This window comes from Orbilia oligospora, assembly GCF_000225545.1.
Source record: "Orbilia oligospora ATCC 24927 unplaced genomic scaffold scaffold00215, whole genome shotgun sequence".
Classification (NCBI taxonomy): Eukaryota; Fungi; Ascomycota; class Orbiliomycetes; order Orbiliales; family Orbiliaceae; genus Orbilia; species Orbilia oligospora.
The window spans coordinates 199,604-221,660 of record NW_011645772.1 but is presented as its reverse complement, the minus strand read 5'-3'; the positions used below and the strand labels follow the sequence as shown (position 1 = coordinate 221,660).

Sequence of the window (22,057 nt, the reverse complement as noted above, 5' to 3'; positions counted from 1 at the left end):
ATATACGTATGTATGTATACGAGGTATGTAAATATGCAGATAACTATCGGTGGTATCGGTCAGGTCGGGCTCCGTTATCCAATCGGTCAGCCTGATATGCCGCGTGGACTCGACGTATGCAAGTTTAATGGTTAAAATTGATTAAAATAATTAAAATGATTTAAATGATTTAAATGCCACACTGGTGGATCCCTCGGGCCCTCGAGCGGCTCGCTGCGCAAAGGATTCTCTGCGTGCGGCCATTGGAAGAAAATACCCCTGAAGGGCTTCGCTGCACGCCACGGACAGTTTTGTATCCCGTAGGGCGAGATTAGATTAAACATCGGCGTTTTATAATTATACTTGACGCCGACATGGGAAATAAAAAACATTTATATATTTCCCGAGTACCATCCGTCCAGGATTCATGACGAAAGGCTGCAGGTTTGATTCAGAAATCGTGCTCGGCAGCACAGCCGGATGTTTCGATTCCCGAATTTATCGAGCCCGAACTGCGCCCCAAACAATGGACATCTATATGTAACTACATGTTTATGTACGGACGTACGTATGTCCGTGTAATTATTAAGAACGAGGAACCAGATCCGAATTCGAATTTAATTTACCAGGTTATAAATGTTCCCGAAGGTCGCCCGTCCCGTCCTCCCAGGAGTTAATTCGGGCAGATGTGGTGTGTGCGTCTCTTAGAAATTCATAGCGAAAGGCTGGGTCCAATTCCTCCACTTGGGCTTCTACCCCAGCCAACATTGCATTAAACAACGTTAGCCTTTAAGTACCTACGCGGAGGAGCAAGTAAATACATACTTAAGTTGGTATGTTCTTAAGTATTGTCAAAAGATGAGAATCATATCAGGTCTGAAATTTGTGTTGGAAAGACGGCCCAGCCGGATTGCCCAGGGTCTTGTGACAAGCCAATTGCGAAAGATGCCTCGGTAGAATTCGCTTAAGCACTGAACGCGGCAGTTGACATCTTCACCAATTGACGCGGGTCTCGAATCCGAGGAAGCTACTTAAGGATGCAGCTTTCTCCAACTTTTTACCCCGGATAGTTTACCAGGTACCCCGTATAGATATCACCGACAGAGTACATTTCGTGTTTTATCGAGTTTTTTCTAGCGCTATAGCCCGACATGCCCCAGACATACAACTACGAGCACTACACTGTGACATTCCCTAAAGATGGGGTTGCGGTAATGGAGATTAATAGGCCAGAGGCCTTGAACGCCTTTACAGGAGAGTAAGTAATAGTTTTCCCAAATTCATAAAAAAATATATTAAAAAATAAACAAAATCAATAATATACTGTAAACTGAATTTTGCAATCTGAGAGGTTTCCATGAGCTTAAATTCTAATATATTTTGCCGATTTTAGTATGATAGTAACCATGGGAAGGGTCTTTGACCAATTGTCCACTGACTCGGACTGTCGTGTGGTCGTTCTTACTGGTGCTGGAGATAAAGCATTCACTGCGGGATTGGATATTAAGCAGACCAATCTTGGCGGGAGTGCTACTTCAGTTGACCCTGCCCGCAAGATGATTTCAGAGTTACGACCGATGCTTCTTTCTTTCCAGAATGCTGTTACTCGGGCTGAAAAATGCCTTAAACGTAAGTCTAGACGCAATATAATATTGCTGTATTCAGAAAAAGCTTTCCGCGATCGTCGGTCTAATCGCCGGGGTTTAAACAGCAATTATCAGTGTTCTTCATGGCTACTCGTTTGGCATGGCTATTGACATTTCAACTGCGACTGATATCAGAATCTGCACATCTGATGTTAAGTTGTCAGTGAAGGAGGTCGATATTGGATTGGCTGCCGATGTGGGATCACTCTCAAGATTGGTAAAAGTTGTTGGGTCCATGTCATGGGTCAAGGATATTTGCTATTCCGCTCGGATATTTGGAGCAGAAGAGGCTCTTAAGAATGGCCTTGTAAGCGCCGTCTTCAAAGACAAGAAGGAGGCATTGGAAGGAGCTATGAAAATGGCTGAGTTGATTGCTTCTAAGAGTCGTAAGTTCTAACAATCAAATAAGCTTCAAGTCGGGCTATACTAAGTTTCCATAGCTGTCGCTGTCCAATCTTCCAAGGAAATCCTTAATTATTCCGTGGATCACTCAGTTGAAGATGGTAAGTATCTAATTATATCTAATTCCTAAGCTAAGACGAAGAGATAAGCCACTAACGAAACATTATAGGTTTGAGATACACCGCTGCCTGGAACCCAGGCGCCCTTCAAACAATAGATATTCCAGCTGCCGTAAAGGGAAGCTTAACAAGGACGAAGCCACGATTTGAGAAACTCTGAGTGCATTGTCTGTGTATATAGGAGTTTTCTTGCCAGTTGTACAATATGATTAATGATTGCCCTTTGCATTTGAAACCATAACTCGGGTTTATGAAGCTGCCCAGATCCTACGCCTCCGGTTCAACGGTGACATCTCGTATTCTTCTTTTGTGGCGGGGCTCCAGCTCCGCTAACACAATATCACTACCTGTCAAATTTGTGTCCATATGAGATATCGGAAGTATCTCGTCACTGCTCATAGACTCTGCAGGCAACTCTGCCAGACCCTGAAATACATGCCTCGTGTCTCGAGGGTATTCCCATGGAGGTGAGCATGGCGAATCTTTGAGAACCGAGTTTCTATCCATCATAGAACCTACATATCTCATAGACTTCATGTTAGTGATCGATTGCTTTTATAATATATATCGCAACGGGGCGACTTACCGGCAGTAGTGTCAAGGACACTCAATTGATCCCTTCTTCTTTCCATCGGCCTTCTTGGGATACTTGGCATTGTGTTGGATGGTGCCCTTCGTAGACTCGCCCAAAATCGCCTCGTACTCTCAGGAGAAGGTGGAGAAGGTGGTGGATCTCTGATATCATCCGTAGGGGGTTGGGTATTTGGGTCGATACCTGCAAATACTTCATTATGAAAGTTCTCCTGGCCCTTCTCTTGACCGTCTGACTCTTTTCGTTTTTTCCTTCTCAAAACCGAAATCATAGCCAAGAGGATGCTAACACCAGCTATGGAACCGACGGTAGCGCCAGCTATAATCCCGTCACGGTTTGTCGGATCCGGTCCAGAGGGTGGAGGCACATCTAAAGTTGGACTTGGACTGGCGGTAGCCTGCCCGAATTTATAAAATGGCGAATTAGTGTCTGTTGGGGTGATGAAAGGTTTATCTGCCCATTTTGAATTCCCCATAGAATCGCCACCAATAACCGCGAATACTTCAAATGGCAGTCGGTAAGTCGCTGGGAATGCTGAATATTTTGGTTCCCATTTTAGCGTGGAAACATTGAAAACTTTCACTGGATTGTTATCACACTGTGACGAGAAATCCCTTCCACCAACGACCAACATGTTCGTGCCTTGGAGATGGCAAGTATGGTCTTGCAAACCGCGCGGTTGAAGTGCATCCGACCTGTCAACAAAGACCCACTGGAATGCCGGAATTGACAAAATCCACATCTGCTGGCTTTGGGTAAATCTGCCGGCTTTTGATGGTAAAGGATTGATTTAGCTAGTTGCTCTTGACGAGTAAACAATATTGAACATAGTACTAACCGTTGTTATCGTATACTACCCCACCATAGTTGTAGATGTTCACTGAACTACCATCCGATGCATATGCAGCCACTGCACACACTCCGCGAACGTTGGTTGGAATATCCCCCGCTGTAGGTTGTTGAAACCATTCTTGTCGTTCAATGTCATAAATATACACATTATCCAACTTTAGCCCAGTGCCTCTCCTGCCACCACCAGCGTAACTGATAAGATAGTCCCTTCCTGCAAGTTTAATAGGCACTAGCGCGCCTTGACGATACCCTAAGGAGATCGGATCACCATACACCTGAATCGTTGAGTTATCGCTATTAAACTCCCCGGAGGTCATATTGAAGGTTCGCATTCTACAAGTTATTAGTTAGCATTGACACTATTGAGAACACTCAGTGGTAAAAGTTATGTACCCGGCTAAAAGTCTAAAATCCGCTGGTTCAGGATATCCTGGTGTAGTATGGGCGTCTTGTTGTCCACCTCGATAGTAACCAACGTCGTTTACAAATGCTGAAGCGCCAAAAGTAGCCCTTGATACCGGATCACCCTTTGCAGTAACGGCAGACCATGAGTCCTGGATAAGATCATAACCCCATATAGCTTGCGGTAATGTATCTACGTCGCCGCTAGTTTTACGGAAGGCGCCCCCGTATAGCAAAATCCTATTTCGTATTTGGTCCAGCCATAAAGTCGCATTCACTACCAGTCGTTCTGTTAGCTAGAACATCGGGGTTCATAACCAGTAGGACTCAGAATGGTATCCTACCCACGTCAGGAGGCCCTCTCCTAGAGAGGATGGAGATGGGGAGCAGTTTCGGTTCATCAATGTTAAAATTTCTACTCAAGTCAAGAGAGAAAAACTGCGGGGAGTCGAGGATTCCTAAAGTTTGGGAAAGGTATCTTTTTAAGATTATTTTCATACATGTTGTTCTATTGTTCTGGTTTACCTGAATCATTCCGCAGACCTTCAGCGCCGTATATATAGATCTTATCACCGGACTGTACACCTTCGAGATAAACATGAGCCAAACGTAGCCTTCCGAAAAAGATAGTTAAGAATGAAATCAACTTACTGGCATGCGACCAAAATCCGCAAGATGTCAAGTTACTTGGTGGAGGCTTCTGTCGACGTAGGATCCCGATGGATAACGAAGATACGTGACTGATACATATCGTCAAAAGAATGAGTAGTGGTACCATGTTACTTGACAAGAGGGCAGACAGCATGTGCGGGCTGGGAACAGTTTCGCAATTGGCTTCGGGCGTTACTTTCGAGGAATCCGAATAATAAACTATAACTAATGATTCGGTGAGCCGAGTTTATACTTGAAGGCCGGCCTAGTCACTCTTATAGGAGCCAGAGAAATGTTCAGGGGACTATTTGTCCGCCTAGGAGTAAGGCTAGTTTTCCAACATCACGGCATGGGTTTGTATATCATGTGCAAATCGATTTTTCCTTTGTTTGTTTCACAATCACGGTCTATTGGTGCATTCATGAACCCAAAGCATTTAACATGCAGGTTGGATTGTTCCTGAGCCGCTAGCAAGTTGCTTTCAAATTTAGCAACTTAAGAGCAAACATAGGATTGAGGCTACAGATTTTAGGTTTCCGAGGCAAGTAGAGTATGTTGTATCATCCAACATCCAATACAATAGGAAGCCTACTGCTAACAACATTCAACGTTCGACAACAACGAAACGTACACAGGATCCAGTTAATGATGGCCCGTCATGTTGTATGTTAGAACCCGACTAGGGTAATTTGTTGGATTTTGAGGCTCAGGTTCCATGGCTTTAGAAAAAGATGCACTAACCGGCAGAGAAAATGTCGAGGTATACAATTCACAACTACATACTGCGCCGTTATTTCATCATACTCTAAGCTGCCTCAAAAGTCTCAGGCTCCATTAATGGCAAGCGCAAGCTCTTGATATAATTTGAGTGAGGATGAGTGAGGATCCCTGTAATCTTGTGCGAGGGTTGTGTAACATGATCTGCGATACACCGAACAGCTAACTATGCCAAGCCTCGCGATCAAAAGTACCACAACGTCAACGCATCTCCTATCCCCTGTCCTTCTCTTTCGAGAAATAATAATCCCATAAAAGGTCAAGGTCAAGAATGTGGGAGGCATCAATGAAAGCAGAAGCTGTTCGAGAGTGGGGAGTATTTCGGATTTTTTTCTCTGGGCTTTTTAGCGGAGGATTTGAGTCCGCACCGTCGAAAGCTCTATATCTTGAAGATCAAGAGGCCGGATATCACATAACTTAGCATAAATACAACGCAGAAGTACAAATATAGCTCTCTATCGATAGCTATCTATCTCAGGGCGAAGATATCCTCATAGGTGATCATTCTGGTACTAAGGGGTGACGGCATGCCGTGTTCAAGCTGATATGCTCTTCCAATTTTTGAATTTAGGATACTTCCGTCTTTGAATCAAGCATCACAGGAAGTGTCTTCGATGCCAGATCAACAACCCTAGTCGCCAAATACAATGGCCGCCCCGAGCGGCGGGTACAAGGAGCCTGTTTCGGCGCAGTTAGCACGGGCTTTACCAGACCTTCCGCGATTCGATCAAACTCGAGTACCTTCAACAAATCGGTACATTATATCCGGCCGCTATATTACCGAATGGATTGGGTTTTCGAAGAATGTGAGAGACTATATACAAAATCTCAACGATGGCACGAAGTCGGTTACAGGCGACTCGATGGAGGATATTCTCGTCCCTCGCGTCCTAATGGACCAGGAGGACTTAATTCGTACCCCGAAGGGGATTAGAAGGAGAATTGAAGAACAGTTGATTGAGCCGATTGAGAGGATACTTGCAGCATCCAGTCCTGCGGTTCTCCCGGTAGAACTCGCCGCTATAAAATTTGGAGAGATTGACACGGCAGGATTGAAATTCTTTGTTCCCAACGAATCTGAGATTGTCACAATCCGAACGGGTACAGTTGAAAAATGCCAGATTATACGGGCTGTAGCCGAGTTTAGGCCACCTTGGGTCTGTGAGCTCCGTAATTGGCCGGTGACTGGTGGCATAGATCAGAGGAATGAAATGGGTAGGCGACTAGGTACGCTCGATCCATGATATTGGGCGATGTTGTGATTTTTTTGAAAAAAAAAAAATACTTGCGCTAATCATAATGTCAATTTTCCTTAGGCCAGCTTTGCAAATATATGAATGCGGCTCATATACAATACGGAATGTTCAGCACCTATAATTCCACTGTTTTCCTTGAGCGTTTTAATACAACGGAGTTCAGATTTTCCCCATTACTTCAACAGACTTCAACGAATCCATCAACACGGGAAGCTCTTCTATATTTCCTAAGCAAAGTATCAAAGAGTCAAGGCTTTGAAGATTTCATAGAGCCATCTTCCATTGTAAGTGTACATGATGTTGATGCCCACGGGTCCCACTTGCTCACAGTAAATAGGCTGTATTACCGGTCTCTAACCCACAACAGCCAAAAAGGCATTTGGTGAATGGAAATAAGAAAGTTATAGGACAGTCTCCACAGAGTATGGTGGTTCGTGGAGAGAGTTGTGTTATTACTAGCCGTGAGGGTGTTTTACTTGGGGTTTTTGATCCAATGACTGCTCTTAACCCAAGGGTATATAAAGGGTTGTTTACAGACTGCGAATATGCCCGGCCTACGCTTGCTATTATGAAAATCTTCACAGAAGATCAAGAAGAACGGTTAGTACTGTTTAGGCACCACTAATTAACACTCCCCTAATTGCTGATACAAAAATTAGATTCACATCTGAGTCTATAGCTTCTGAAGAGATGTCCTTTTCAGAATATCTTCCAGATTTCATAGTGTCCGGCTGCACATCCGGCGGGTACAATACGCCTGGTGGGCTCGTCGTTGTCAAAACATTTCGACCTGGCTTAACACTTTCCGACAGCGTCTGGGATTGTCTCCACAGATCGACAACTTACCAAGAAATCTTTACTTCTATGAAAAAGGCTTTACAAGACTTTAGGGATCACAATCTTATACTCAACGATTTAACAAGGGATGATGTTTTATGGGATGCTGAGCGACATGTTTTGACAATCGTTGACTTGGAATCTTGTTCCTGGCAACCGGAGGGTCAGAGTTCGCAAAGCATTGTATACGAAATGGCCTATCTTACTGGAGATTTTAGTTTACTAAGTCATGCAAATATATAGCGGTATGAATATCTCATAATTAAATTTGATCCATTTCCGTGAATAATCAAGCCATATGCGTCGTTATCATAAACCCACCCCGAATGTTCAATTCCATTTAATTCCATAGTCTTAACAAAAGAGAAAAAGAAGAACCTCACAGGCACAGGATCGCAGTTTGTATCCATCTAGCGGCCCGGGATTTACGTGGTCCTCCTTACACAGAACTAGAAGCCTCAATCACTATTTTTTTCAATTAGGTTAAGTGTAAGGTCTTTATGATAGACTTCTGGGTGAGCAGCCTCTTGTGCTGCATAGTGTGAATGTGGTTCAGGCGCTCGCTTATCAATGTCTACGTGGTTGGATCTAGAACAGGTATTTATTAGTCTGTATTCTTACAATGCAAATTTAGTCTCGGGTATCGATCGAAGCGTACTTGTAAGCTTCAGTGCCAATACTATTAGCTTGGTTCTCGTGATCTCGTTTCGAAACACTGGGTAGTGACCAAGTCTTATGAGGAGCATCTTTCGTTGGTTCCCGGGTTTTTTCGTGATGACGTTTCTGGGGCCCGGGATTGACAGCAATACGTGGCCATCTATATTTCGGTATAGTTGAGGTGTTAGAAATATTTTATTTTCCACTTTTTAACTCTGTAAAATGCGAACAATTCTTAATTAATATGGGACATACGGGTATAGGTATATCTCCGTATGATTAAGTGGGCGTACACGAATCGGACTTCCAGAATCGTGTGTTCTTTTGCCCAACGGAAGAACCGCACAGGATGCTAGCGGGAGCATCAAGGTGAGTCCACAAAGTAGAGTAGAAAGATGCATCATAAACAAAAAAAAACCAGCTGTATCAGGTTTATAATCGCGGTGATAGAATTGGGTTTGTTGAAATTCAGCCCGAAATATTATGATCAATGAGTCGGAGGCCAGAGGGAGTACTATATACTACGCATTGGAGCTCGGCTCAAACTATCGGCAAATGAGACTCCTTTATAAGAACTTGTATAGTTGTCAGTATGGAATTTATGAATCGTGTAGGTGCGCAGTATTGTCTCATACCATTCCTGGAACTGATTACGCGGGCCTCTAGATTCATAGCAATAACCACCGAAGACTACATGCAGATTTCTGAATTCTATGAGTGTATACAGGCAACCTTGGAGAACGGCTACAAGGCAGGTTGAAATTGGCAGGTTCCACTGACGCCACTAGATCAGACAGGCTCCCAATTGTAGGACGAAGTTGACAAATAATCAGCATCCTAGCTATAAAGAGTGGTATCGCTGTGGTTGGTACACCCGCTAGTAGGTCCGAAGCCAAAAATGTAGCGATGTTGATGTTTGTGACTACCCCCCAATATTTGCTAGAACGATTCCCTTTTGTCGGAGCTGCCGATTGATGGTTCAGTTCCTAGTGACTGGGGTTGGTTGCACGATTGTTGTGAGAGATTTGTGAAAAGCTTAGCTAGATAAATACTTCATTGGATTCTAGGCGCTTGCCCAATATCGAAGGTGGAGCTGCAACTTACCGTCTTGTACTGGCCGCGATCTTAAAATTCTAAAGATCTAGATCTAAAATATATGGAAGATCGATCACCAGGGGCATACGAGAGAGTGCATAACGTTATATGACTTGATTCGATTTGGGAAGCTGTCGGCTTTCGATTCGAATTTTGGGGGATGACAAGATATATAGAGGCGAATCTTAACCAAATATTAAAGTTTCTACTTAGCATATCATATTTAGATAGATCCTACTGGGTCCTCTAAGATCGAGTTTCAGAGCTCATTGTTACTTTAATTTTGTGATACATAAACTGGTTAACACGGAATCTATGCGGTCTTCCATTTCCGGGTCTCAAGAGCACGAAGGTGGCCAACTTTCGAGCACAGAGACCGGTGGTATACTATACGACAGCATAGTTCTCTTTAGCTTTGAAATTCTGAGTATCAAACCCCACTCTCTTCGAAAGCCTATGGTGAATATGAGATTTATTTCATTTTGTATAAATTTACTTCTTTTAAATTCTAGTTGTAGATATATCTGGCTGGTTCGCGAATTCGATTAATTCAAACTGTAGCCCAAGCTAGTTCCCAGAGCCTTCCATGGAATCGGCTAGTTCCAAGTTGCTCTAAATGAGGTCGACCAGTCGCTCTTACTTCTTTTATAGAACCTCATCTTCGATATTTTCGCCTTCAACATTTCTACCCTTCATTTCTTTCCTCAATTTCGATAAAGAACCCTTCGAATATCATCATCCCCATAATGAACTTTTTCACAACACAGAAGCCCCCAAAATACAACAGTCTACCCTCTCTTCCCGAGACTGACACCGACAGCGAGAAGACTCTATTAAACACCCCTAAAGAGGAAGTACTTTCCTGTACAGACACCGAATCAAGTTTCTACGATAATGAAGAGTCCCCTTCTCGTAAAACACGGGGCTTTCTAAATGCACCTGCCTGCATAACTTTTCTTAACATAGCCCTCCTCATCGGATCTAGCTTCTGCTATTATCAGGCTTTTCATTCAAAAGGCCCTTTATCAGGCTATACCACATCATTGAACGAGGAACTGAAGGCGTTTTCTTACTTCTGTAAGTCTAGAGCGGATACTTTGGTTAGGTAGTCAAATGTATGTCAAAACTTTGTAGTTGGGGAACTGAAAACAATCGAGAAAGCGAGATAATTGCAAGATAGCCATAGACTAAATTTTGTTTCTCTGGCCAGCCCCTTTACTCGATATTATCGACGTACCCACAAAAGTGGAGCAAATGAACGGCTCACTCTTCCCCGGTCCTAATCCATCAATTTTCCGTCTCCCACCATCCCCAGAAGTTGACAAAGCCTGGGACTCCATCTCAGAAGTTGCACTGTTCACTATCACCACCAAAGATGTCATAAAAATGGGGAAAGACCCATCGCAAACGGTCAGGCTTCCCGAATCATCTGGGTTTCCACCAGACACACACCTAGCTCAATTCGATACAGTACATCAAATCCATTGTTTGAATGCACTTCGGAAAGCGGCCTTCTTTAAATATTATTACGACAAGAAGTTTGTCAGTAGGCTCTATTGGATCCATTTAAGCCATTGTGCTGGGATAGTCCTACAAAACCTCATGTGTCAAGCGAATCTTGATGTTATAACCCTGAACTGGGTCAATACTCAGAAAAATCCGTTCCCGGATTTTAATGTAAACAAAAAGTGCAGGGATTTTGGGGTCATCAAGAAATGGCAAGATGAACATATGTTAGGTGAAGAGTTATTGAAAAAGATAGTGAGGCCGAAGACTTACGTAGAGCTTCCTGCTCCGATACAGAATATCATGGATGCGTTTGAAGAGGCAAAGACTCCTTGGGATTTTGACTGGACTACTATGTAACTTAGGGGCTTGTGGAAGACGAGTTATCATATGTTTGAATGGAAATATAGAATTGATTCAACTTTTAGGAAAAAACGGAACCGCAACAGTCTATCTATGAACTAGAGAACAAGAGGAAAAGCAAACTCTCATGGAGGGGGGGGAGGATAAAGGTGCAAGGAAAACGCCTGTAAAGAAATAATGGGAGCAAGTGAAAAGGTAAATGAGAAAGTGTGCTTTCATTCATTGTTCATTCGAAATGTAGCTCGCTAAGATAATCAAGAGAGCCAAGAAAGTACGAAACAAAAACCCCGACTCGTCTAAAGCATACCAAAACAAAATCTATCTAATTATTTGTTCTGGTGAATGTAGTTGACCAACTCTTGGAGCTGGGTGCGAGTACCGTCAAGGAGTGGGTTCTTAAACTCATCGTATGGGGTAGTCAGCACCTTTTCGAAGAGAGGGAGAAGTCGGTCGGTTCTTGCGTGAACAGCTTGGTTTTGATCCTTGTCTATAGACACATTGGAACACGTTAGTATCGTGGTCGTGTAACATTCCACAAAGCTCGGTACGAGGATGATTAAAAGGCAAGTGTCACTTACAGAGTTGGACAAACATGGTGTAGATTGGCTCGTTCTCTTCATAATCTTCTTCAAGCGGCAAAACACCAGCTAGCACGTCGAGTGCCTGTCCCAGGTCGGAAATGGCGTTGATATTTCCCATGATCATTCTTGCAACGCATCCGCAGGCATTGTCTCGGCCGCGGTGCTTTTGTGTGCCGAATAAAACCTCAAGCCTCTCAAAGATTGCATTATAATGTTTTGCGATCTCGGCCTTGTCCTCACTGTAGAAGCACAAAAGTCCTGTTCCATAAGCTGCATTAGATTTGACTTCGAAGTTTTCATCACCCAATCTGCGTAACATGACTTGCATGAGGGTGGATGTATGTGGAGTTACACCCCCTTGCATGTATCGGATACAGTCTGCTGTTACACCGATGGCGTGAGAACGCTCGATAGCCTCGGTGGAAGAGGCATATTTGAGAACTTCACCGCCAATCTTGCTCCAGGCGGCAGTAAAGGAAGGACCAAGGGCAGCGGCCAAGCCCTGCAACCAGTCGAAGGCAGACTCTATCAAGACCCAATCGTACTCGGAGCTCTCTTCCAAGCCCTCAAGAAGCTCCCCATCGTCATCCATTTCGAGTTGGCAGAGGTGCTTCTTGGAGAGGATTAGACTGATTTGAGTCATGGTTTCAGTGATGAGAACCTCGTCAACTTCACCCTTGTCGTTTGTGAAGAGAGAAGGTCCGCAAACTTTCAAAGTCTCGCCAAGGTTATGTGCAACAGCGGTGACAACTTCCCGTTCGGTTTCTTGAAGACAAACGGCGAGAGTTCGGGTCATAATAAGATTTCCGAACTTTTGGAGGTCCGCAGTTGGTTGAACCTTCAATGGAAGTCCAGCCTCCCAACGTTGGTTGATACCGGCCTTGGTCTGCGCGGACCAAAAAGCGGCGTATGCCCTCCACAGGGTATCAATGGTGGCCCTGCGGACACCCTCATACATGTGGCTGAGTCTTTCAATCAGGACATCAATAGTCTTTTGGAACTCAGCTTGATCGAGGGATTCAGTGCAGTGTGAGATGATTTCACCGATAGCATCAATAGCAACCTCCTTTTCCAAGGAAACTGCAGTGACAGCAGCAAGATCTTCCCAATTACCGTCATCTGATTCATCGTCTTCAATCATGTCGGTAATAACGACTGGAGTATCAAGTTTGGTTCCGCCGATTTCAGAAACAACTAGAGGTGCATCATCATCATCATCTAGGTCAAGCTCGGCTTCGGCCTGAATGATGCTCTCGAGCAGAGCGCTAAGAACAGGGGTCAAGAAAGGTTTGAACTCGTTCTTGTAAACACGGGCCAGAATAGCCCAGAAAGAGAAGACACCTTCCTTGAGCCTGGTGTGGTCGAGCTCAAGCGATGCCTGAGCAGCGTGCATCAAATCTTGAACGTATGGGGTAAAAGCAGTAGGTCCAACGGCCTCCGCGATAGCGCCCATGCAATCCAAAGTGACGGATCTCAAACTGAGTTCATCCTCACCATCACTGATAGTCAAACAGCTGCTGAGAGCTTGCATGGTTTCGGAGAAGTATGGAACAAACTTCTCTCCGGATCCTCGAGCGGTAGATGCGATGGCTCCAACAGCGGCAGTCTTCAGTGGAATGTCATCTTGAGTAAACATGGCACTCAACCTAGGCATAATGGAGTTAAGGTAGGTTGGCATTTCCTTTGAGTCAACTTCTCCCAAGACTGCGTCGATGGCGTAGCAGCAAGCTCGTTTGATGTCGATGCTATCACCTTGAACATCAAGCATCTGGATGAGGATTGGAACTATCTGGGCGTGGAACTGGGCGATTTCGTCACCGAGCTCATCGGCGAGGTTAGCGAGAGCGTGAAGGGCAGCCTTGCGAACCTGGACATCGTGGTCGGTAAGGGCATTGTGAATGACTGGAATGACCTGTTCTATTTGTGTCGCAACGAAGTCTGGAGCCCCCTCGACGCAAGACCCTATGGCAAGTAAGGCGGCTCGTCGCTCATTTGAGTTCTGGCTTGAAATATATGGACCAAGAGCCTTCATAAGCGGAACAACAACTTGAGATGGTGGAAGGGCTTCGGCGAGGAAGTTGATCATCAAGATACCGATTCTACTGGGTGCAGAATCATCACCACCCTCGTCGTCTTCCTGTGGCTCAGCAGCAATTTTGATAGCCATCAATGTAAGCCTTTCTCCAAGTTTCATGGATTGGACCTTCATCTTTCGGATCCTAACACATGTCAAAAGGAAGTTGAGAGCCTTGGATCGAACATCCTGATCATTCCCTGTGTTTTCCGCCAAGCCAATCATAAACTCAATCAAATCTTTGAGGTAGTTGCCAATGAGAGCTCCCTCAGATCCAACGGCATTAATGAAGACTTCGAAGGAGTCGTCGAGCATCTTGGGGTCATCGCTTTGAATGACCTGCTTGAGGACTTCGACCATAGCTGGGAGAAGGGCCTTGAACTTCTTGATGCTATCTGAGTCCTCATCTGACTCGAAGTTCTCGCCCATCTTTCCCAAAGCCATCAACGTGTAGACTCGGACCTGCAAGCTTTCGGGGTCGTTGAGGGTTCTTTCGAAGAGAACGAAAAAATCGGACCACTTATCGGAAAACTGGTCCTCGAAGGTCTCGATGAGATTGTAGAGAATGAAGACACCGAGCTCACGGTCAGAAACGTTGCTTGAGGTAGCAGCTTGGTGAAGGTGGCCTGGGAGGGATTCCCATTTTCCCTCAGGGAGGTCAACCCTGGCAATTGCAGAGATGATACGAGCAATGGCATGTTTCACGATTGGAGTAGGCTCCTTGACAGCAGTCTGGAGAAGAGCATCGCGAATCTGGGCTTTCTGGCCTTCGAGCTCAGATTCTTTTCCGGAGCTACCTTGCCAGAAGTTCGCAACAAGTCTAGCAGCTTGAACAGCGGCAATTTGTCGCAAAGCTTGCTCTGGATGACTGGCGAGAACTTCGATAAGTAGGGGTAAAGATTGCGGATATGTAAAGAAATCCTTCTGTAGAGTCGCTGTCGCCTGCTTGACAGTCTCGGTATTGGCTTTGAAAGACGTTAGTCTGCTCTGCATTATACAACAAGCAACGCGAAACAGGACGGAACCTACGTTGAAGGATGCCTTCCAACAAGGAAAGGAATCGCTGCTTGTCAAGAGCAGCCATTTTTGAGAGATATTAGATGGTATGAAAGAATGAGAGAGGGTAAGAGGTTCTTGAAGAAAAGTTTTCGCTGTGAAAAAGCAGTGGGTTTGGTACTGCCTATGAGCTTGTTAGGAGCAGCGCGATGAGGGGAGATGATGATCAATGAGATACAGCAGCTACAAGCTATGCAGTACACTGTACGTACCTATACAAGTTGATACCAGTGCTAGATGGTATTCAGCGACCCGGAATATCCAGGAAAATAGAAGTAGAAAGATACGAGGAAGGATAGATGGTGAGTGAAGTAAAGGAAAAGTTCTTTTTGGAAGGAAGCAGAGCTTAAGATTTTTTTTGTCTTGGAGAGCGCAGCAGAAACTTTTTTTCATGTCGGTGCAAGGTTGTTGCTTGCCAAAATGCCTTCTAGCCGAGTTTGGGTGTAGTGCCCCACCAAGACATCTTCGTTATCGATAAGGACGAAGACCCTTGACAGGCTATTTGGCATGTGGAAAACGAATTTACCCTGAACAGAACCGCTGGGTTTGATTCCTCAATGTGAGATTTTACTCTAAATGAATAAACCTTTTATTCAAAATTTTGTTTAATTTTGTAATTGTGAAGCTTAGCAACTAGCTTTGGGATGTCTTGAAAATTTATAGCCGTTGAATTGATTCAGCGACTGTTTAAAAAAATTAAAAGTGAAAATACGCAAGGAGCTCAGCTAGAGTACTCAACGTGTCAAATGGATCAATTCGCCAACAGGTTACAAATATCTAAGTATTCTACATAGTAATTACATTATCAACGTCGGGTGTTTTACACCAAGAAAACCCTCCCACTTTATGCAGATCCGGTTTACGAGATAGCTCCCACTAGCGAAGATACTAAGTAATATTTACTCAATAACATCGATATCGACCTTGCCGATACCCGCACCAAGTTTGACCAATTCCGCCACAAACTTCAACGGGGTCAACTTGTACCTATACGGAGCCTTGGTGAAGGTTCCGACTTTGGTGATGTTAACAGTAGCGCTGCCCCAGTCATTTCTATATCCCAAATTTGCAAAGCCATCCTTCTCGTCATCACCGCAGACGCAAAAGTTTGGAGAGTCTTCTGGAACAACAAGGCCGTGAGTGCTGACTGCCTCACCGGTATCCCCTCTAAAGACATTGCCTTCAATAAGAGCCTGGTTGTCAGATCGAGAGTGGATGGCCTGATAGTAGAAATCCTCGTAGTAGTTGTTGTAGATATGATGGAAACCGAAACGGCCGGCAGGGCCACGGGTTCCGAGACGCTGCCAGAAATTGTGATGGTATGTAACGTGATATTTGCCTAGTTCATGGGTGAAAGTGGGCTCGTTTCCGACTAAAGATGTTTTCCAATGATCATGAAGATAATTCCACGAGACAGTGACATAGTCCGATCCTCTGATAATATCGATTAAGCCATCCTATATATTTATAAGGAGTTGATAAGTATCTATGCATACACTCCATTTGTATTGGAAGAGACATACGTAGTGATCAGGGCCATGGTTGTTATCAGATGTGAGTTCGTTATGATCAATCCACACACGAGTGGAGTTGCTAATAGTAATAGCATCGTTTCCGACGACATCATTTATCTTCAAATTCTGGATGATTACATTGGTAGCATTGGCGACAGTTACTCCTATAGAATAAATTCTGTGAGTTAGTCGACTTGGGCTTTAATTATGACGTGGTTGGCTAACGACCTCACATACCTTTATCATAAATACTACCAGAGTTCTTGCAACCAATTAGAGACTTGTTCGAGCCGACAATGACACGCGCCTCTGGCTTGATAGCTCCAATAACTTTGACGACTCGCGGTTCAGAGCCAGCAAGTGCCGTGGCCAGAGAAGGGTAATCCGTAACAGTCACAGTAGGACCGCCCTTTCCTCCAACAACCTTCCCTCCAACCGGGTTATCCTTAGCGTATCCCTCAACGTCCCACGAGAAATCATCTAAGCCCTTAGGGGTTGTAGCGGCGGCGGCAGCTGCAAGAGCGCCGGCTGTGACGAACGTAGAAAATTTCATGTTGACCGGCGAGATGAGAATGAACTCGAATACCCTTGATTAAGAATAGCTAAGGGAAAGGCGATAGTTGAGGATGGGATTTCCAAGGGCTAGATCTTGCGAAGCAATGCGCAGTGATTATCCTGGAAAGATCCCACAGGCTGAGCCACTCCGACATATTTATATTTCGAACTCCATTTTAATGAAGGCTTCAGCCTGTCCGCCTACAAAATCCAGCGCGGGAACTGAATGCCACTCTCCGCAAGATACCTCCACAGTTTCTCCGCATGGATCAATTTCGTGATTGGACCAGAATCCATATCCTAGAACGATATCCCCACAAATAGGGACATTCGTAACGGCAAGCCCTCAATAAAGTGCGTTGTCAATTAATCGAATTCGTGATTCTCCAGGTTGCAAGGAGTTGGCTATGAGTGTCGCGGTCGCGGTTTAACCGTTGGAAATGTCGAGAGATGTCAACCGCGCCCAGAGTTTAGCTAAGCCGCTAAGATTTTGTGCCCCTAAGCCCCCTCAGATTGCTAATCCTCAGCCGTTGATGTGCATCCAGTCGAAAATCTGGTGGTGGAATTTTATCGCAAATTTGACAAAATAAAGTTGCCGAGCTTCGACAAGAACTCACAAGAGTTCACAAGATCCAACAAGACAATATAAGCATATTCCCAAGTGGGATCAAGAGTCGATGGAAAAGAGCCCAGTGGTGGAAATAGCTGTTGTCAAGACGGCGCAGCAGTCGAAATGTGGAAGTCAAGAGCTTTCCAAGACGGCGGAAGTTGGTAGACCAAGACGGAAGAACATAAAAACGTCTCGGTGATCTGGATCCAAACGCCTCCCCCATGTTCTGCTTGACGAACAAGGAAAATAAATGACGTTCATCGCACAGATGTCCGGATAAATCCCGCTTGGCGGCGCCACTAGGAATGTTAACTCTACCTGTCCAGTGGGACATATTACACGACTATCAGGCACTCATATTGGATCTTCGTGAAACTGATTGAAAGGGTGATGTTGAAAAAATATACGGCGCCTGAACGTGGTTGTATACTTAGAGAACTAGATTAGGACGTCGTCAGGTTATTCGACCTTTTAGACATACGGATCCAGATGTGTGCATGCAGAAAGCTTCCAAACTAGCTGATTTGTGGTATTATATGTGTTGCTTTCGACATCATGGCGATACAGTTTGCCAGAATGCGTTGGGCACTAGAGTTTCCATTGTCCCAAGATCCTTTGACCAATTGCTCAGACATGCGCAATTCGAGAATAATTTAGGCGGATATACCTATTTGCACAGTTGAGGAGTCTGGCGACGAGACAACCTATTTGATACATGCCTTAAGTACTTCGGTAGGTAAACCGTAGATAAGGGATACTTGCCCACTCAGTTACGTACCAGCAGACAACTTAATTTACGGGGGTCAGGAGATTCCTGCTGTGTTAATGCAGAGTAGTGTCAGGCACCGATCCGCGACATCATCGATCAAGGATTGTGTGATAAGCGGACCCTATCGAAAATGCAAGAATACAATACGCCATTGGTTGGGCAAAGCTTATGGGTTGTATACAAAGGGCGAAGAATAGGTAGAACGCCGCTGATAATTGTCATTCTAATCAAGAATGTCTTTCGGTGTCCCCATCATCCGATTTTGGTTACATTAGTTACCTTCGTCCATACAATGCGGATTCCGGCTTGCGCTGGGGCTTGGAGCCCCCTGCACGTGGCGTTTTCCCTTGCGGACGGTATGCCTCTTCCGTTGAATATCTATCCTGATCTCTTGTTGACATCGAGTTATCCATGAGATTCAGCTTATTACCCAAAGTGAATGCGAGCTCGTCGTCATCGTTGTGCAATTGTTCAGCATCCTTCTTGAACAAGAACAAAAGATCGTTCTTAGTTAGCTTGCCTGTTTCTCCCTTCTTGAGCAGATCGCCAGAACCAAATGCTGCCTCTGCAACCTTGCGTTTTCGGTCTTGTAGCTCTTGAATTCTCGATTCTATAGTATTTTCGACCGACATTCTGTACACCACAACATCAGAGGTTTGACCGATTCGGTGAACTCTGTCGATAGCTTGCTCTTCAACAAACTACAGCCATATTCCATTAGCATAGATCCGCTTCTGAATGTAGGAATGATAAATTCTTACCGGATTCCAAAATGGTTCCAAGATGACAACCCGATTTGCAGCCGTCAGATTCAGGCCAAGTGCTCCACACTTCAAGCTGCAAAGCAGAACCTGGCAACTTTCTGAATTTCGTAGAGTCTCCAAACTTCGCTCTCGCTCGTCATTTTTCATTTTCCCGTCGTAGCGGACGTATCTGATACTCCGATGTTTGAGGAAAGGCTCGATCATATCGAGCATGGAAGTGAATGCTGAAAAGACAATCGTCTTGTTGTTGTCGGCGACCTCCTGCTTGAGAATCTTCATCAAGTTACGGATCTTTGCCGACGCGAACGAGTTCGAAGGATCAGGCTCTTCGATGTCGGATTCGTATTCACTATCAGAACTATCAAGCGTTATACCACTGGTTTCTTCGATCACAGACTCGAATTCGCCAGATTCCTCGCCAGAAGATTCGATAGCCTCGTCATCCAAGTAGCCATTCTGATCAACTTCCCGACTATCTTCCTCCTCTTCTTCCTCCTCTTCGTCATCGTCATCATCCTCGTCGTCGTCTTCGTATTGCTCGGCTCCATCGGAATCTTCATCACTTTCCACTTGAACTTTCTTCTTGGGAGCTGGCTCGTCTTCTTCCTCATCTTCATCTTCTTCATCCGAATCGAGAATTATGCGACGATTGTTACGTGCCTTGGTTTTCGCGTTCCCTTGTTTCTTGTCTGTTTCGTCCCCTACTGTAACTTTTCCAAGGCCGCTGATCAGATCATCCAGACCGTCCCCTTCACTAGCCTCTTTCGCCCGTTCTCGGCTCTGCTTGTGAAGGGACGTCCGTCTTTCTTTGAACTTCTTGTTAAGGTTCCCCAACTCATTTCTACAGGATTCGCAGTGGTTTAAGCCCTGTTTAACCTCAGCCTTTGAAAGGTCAATTTGACAGAGTTCGCATTGTCTATTATCAAGGTTCATGCCACCCATTATATCCGCGAGGCTGTCGATCTCCCCCACTGAATCTTCATCTACCAATCTGGAGACTCTGGATCCCTGGGATGTCTTTCTCGGAGTTTTGGTGCTAGTAAAGACTCGCTCTTTATCCTCGGTCAGTTTCCCCGCTAGTAAATGTGGATGATTGCAAGCTTGACGTAGCCGTGTCATGATGACCAAAACGCCAGCCATGCCGTGTTTTTTGTTCCCAAATAGCAGATCATTCAAACGATCATCCATACGCGATTCAAGACGCTGGTAAAACTTATCTTCGTCGTCATCGAAAGAACAAGATACCGTCTTGACGCTACGTTTGACCATATTCAGCTTCAGAGTCTTCTCATTCTTCGCGCCGGGTTTGGCAGGTTCTTTTGTCTTCTTCGGGTCATTCTTTTCATCAGAAGCAGCCTGAAGAACAGCTTTTGTACGTCGTAACATAATAGAACCGAGGAGAGCTCGAATACGTTTAAGAGCCAACCCTGCTTTATTGCTGGTTAGTAGGCGGGTAATATCTTGTTTCCATTTGCCCTTATCAGCGTATGGGTCCACTCGAAGGAAACGGATCAAACTTTGAAGCTCATCAACGTTATTCTGGAGAGGGGTTCCTGTGAGGCACCAGCGGTAGTGAGACCTTAGGGCATAACAAGCGATAGTACTCTTCGCCAGGTGGTTTTTGATTGTATGCGCTTCATCAATAATGACTCTCCACCACCTCACATCCAAACAACCGATGAGAGCATCTGGAACACTGTCTTTATGCTCGCTGACAAGAACCTGGGGCGTCGTGACAACAACATCATACGCCTTGAGGTCCTTTCCAGATCTTGTTCGCGCAGGACCGTGGTGGACTAGAACCCTGAAGCGGCCATCAGTTTTGTCCTTGATTTCTTTTTCCCATTGTTTGATCAGAGCCAACGGGGCAACTATCAAGGTTCCTTTATGAGTATCAGAAGGGATTTTGTGCTCCTTGATGTATTTTTCTCGCTCTTCCATGGAATGGGTTTTGCTCGAAGGCATAGGGTTAGAAAGGAGCAGAGATATCGATTGAATGGTTTTACCCAAACCCATCTATATGATGTCAGCGATCTAAGTCTGAGTCATCCGTGGCGATATCTGCTTACATCATCAGCCAAAATACCCCCCTTGATCTTACTATCCTCTTGTTTTAAAAGCCAAGCCAAACCGCGAATTTGATGTGGAAGGAGAGTAACAGTAAGCCCTTCGACATGACCGTCTTCTTCTTCTTCCTCCTCTTCCTCCTCCGCTGCTGCTGCGGCGGCTTCTGCAGCCTTCTTCCTAGCCCGAGTCCTTCTGCTTGGCGGTTCGTCATTAATGTTTTCAAGCAGGTCTTTGAGACTGTCCATAGCAGCCTTTGAGTCCATGTAGTCTGTAGAATCATAGGCATAACCATCCGAAGTGAACGTAGTTCCCTTTCCAGCCTTCGCCCAGGAGCTTCCGATCATTCCAGTAGCAGGCCTCATAGGGGCAGCCCATCGAGACAAATCGTCCATTGGCCGGCCCCCTTGGGAGCTCGACGATGACTGCGCGGCCCGAGCATACGGATCAAATGAGGTTGGTTGATGTTGCTTGTGACTTGGGCCACCACTGAATTTCGAACTACCACTCGGGAATAGTTGGCGAGCTGGGTTTTGGGATGGTGGGTGCATGTATGGGCCTTGTACATCTGGAGAAGAATCTAGAGATATAACGGCCGGTGGCGAGTCCACATTTATAGGTGCCTGGGCACTCCCCGCTTTTTGACGCCACTTAGGGTCACCTGGGAGGAGTGGTTTCGAAAGATCCCATACCGATGAAGGAGCTAGAAACGGAAAACTTAATCAGTATATTGTGCATGCGAGCAGGCCATTGGGTGTAAACCAACCATTTCCCCCTCTACCCCGTCCTATACCTGCCGGGCCTTTAAGAGGGGTCGTCTCGCCGAACTTTGGGGCATCTCGGGACCCCAGTGTGTTCTTCGGGTTGTAACGTCCATCTGGTATCCCAGACATCTTCGATACGATATCGTGACAAGAGATTCGATGGAATCAACTA

At 45.2% G+C, this 22,057-nt stretch overlaps 8 protein-coding genes across 8 annotated transcripts; 3 read left to right on the top strand and 5 right to left on the bottom strand.

Moving 5' to 3' along the window:
* Nucleotides 1-1,130: 1,130 nt before the first annotated feature.
* AOL_s00215g56 (uncharacterized protein) lies at nt 1,131-2,306 on the top strand (the record flags this gene model as incomplete). The annotated part of the gene is made up of 5 exons (XM_011129258.1): nt 1,131-1,237; nt 1,373-1,608; nt 1,691-2,011; nt 2,066-2,128; nt 2,197-2,306. The coding sequence occupies 5 exons, from the start codon at nt 1,131-1,133 to the stop codon at nt 2,304-2,306; spliced, it is 837 nt and encodes a 278-aa protein (XP_011127560.1).
* A 107-nt stretch (nt 2,307-2,413) lies between these two features.
* AOL_s00215g55 (uncharacterized protein) lies at nt 2,414-4,770 on the bottom strand (the record flags this gene model as incomplete). The annotated part of the gene is made up of 7 exons (XM_011129257.1): nt 2,414-2,661; nt 2,733-3,506; nt 3,577-3,923; nt 3,984-4,269; nt 4,337-4,450; nt 4,518-4,577; nt 4,644-4,770. 7 exons carry the CDS (start codon nt 4,768-4,770, stop codon nt 2,414-2,416), a joined length of 1,956 nt encoding a protein of 651 aa, XP_011127559.1.
* A 1,297-nt stretch (nt 4,771-6,067) lies between these two features.
* AOL_s00215g54 (uncharacterized protein) lies at nt 6,068-7,756 on the top strand (the record flags this gene model as incomplete). The annotated part of the gene is made up of 4 exons (XM_011129256.1): nt 6,068-6,647; nt 6,737-6,960; nt 7,014-7,276; nt 7,336-7,756. The coding sequence occupies 4 exons, from the start codon at nt 6,068-6,070 to the stop codon at nt 7,754-7,756; spliced, it is 1,488 nt and encodes a 495-aa protein (XP_011127558.1).
* Nucleotides 7,757-8,143: 387 nt separating this feature from the next.
* On the bottom strand, nt 8,144-8,535 carry AOL_s00215g53 (uncharacterized protein; the record flags this gene model as incomplete). Its single annotated transcript, XM_011129255.1, has 2 exons — nt 8,144-8,330; nt 8,426-8,535. The coding sequence occupies 2 exons, from the start codon at nt 8,533-8,535 to the stop codon at nt 8,144-8,146; spliced, it is 297 nt and encodes a 98-aa protein (XP_011127557.1).
* Nucleotides 8,536-10,519: 1,984 nt separating this feature from the next.
* On the top strand, nt 10,520-11,131 carry AOL_s00215g52 (uncharacterized protein; the record flags this gene model as incomplete). The annotated part of the gene is made up of 1 exon (XM_011129254.1): nt 10,520-11,131. The coding sequence occupies one exon, from the start codon at nt 10,520-10,522 to the stop codon at nt 11,129-11,131; it is 612 nt and encodes a 203-aa protein (XP_011127556.1).
* Nucleotides 11,132-11,460: 329 nt separating this feature from the next.
* AOL_s00215g51 (uncharacterized protein) lies at nt 11,461-14,873 on the bottom strand (the record flags this gene model as incomplete). Its single annotated transcript, XM_011129253.1, has 3 exons — nt 11,461-11,621; nt 11,713-14,754; nt 14,819-14,873. The coding sequence occupies 3 exons, from the start codon at nt 14,871-14,873 to the stop codon at nt 11,461-11,463; spliced, it is 3,258 nt and encodes a 1,085-aa protein (XP_011127555.1).
* An 871-nt stretch (nt 14,874-15,744) lies between these two features.
* AOL_s00215g50 (uncharacterized protein) lies at nt 15,745-16,912 on the bottom strand (the record flags this gene model as incomplete). The annotated part of the gene is made up of 3 exons (XM_011129252.1): nt 15,745-16,302; nt 16,369-16,523; nt 16,597-16,912. The coding sequence occupies 3 exons, from the start codon at nt 16,910-16,912 to the stop codon at nt 15,745-15,747; spliced, it is 1,029 nt and encodes a 342-aa protein (XP_011127554.1).
* Nucleotides 16,913-18,568: 1,656 nt separating this feature from the next.
* AOL_s00215g49 (uncharacterized protein) lies at nt 18,569-22,014 on the bottom strand (the record flags this gene model as incomplete). Its single annotated transcript, XM_011129251.1, has 4 exons — nt 18,569-18,994; nt 19,055-21,073; nt 21,127-21,824; nt 21,915-22,014. The coding sequence occupies 4 exons, from the start codon at nt 22,012-22,014 to the stop codon at nt 18,569-18,571; spliced, it is 3,243 nt and encodes a 1,080-aa protein (XP_011127553.1).
* Between the last annotated feature and the right edge of the window lie 43 nt (nt 22,015-22,057).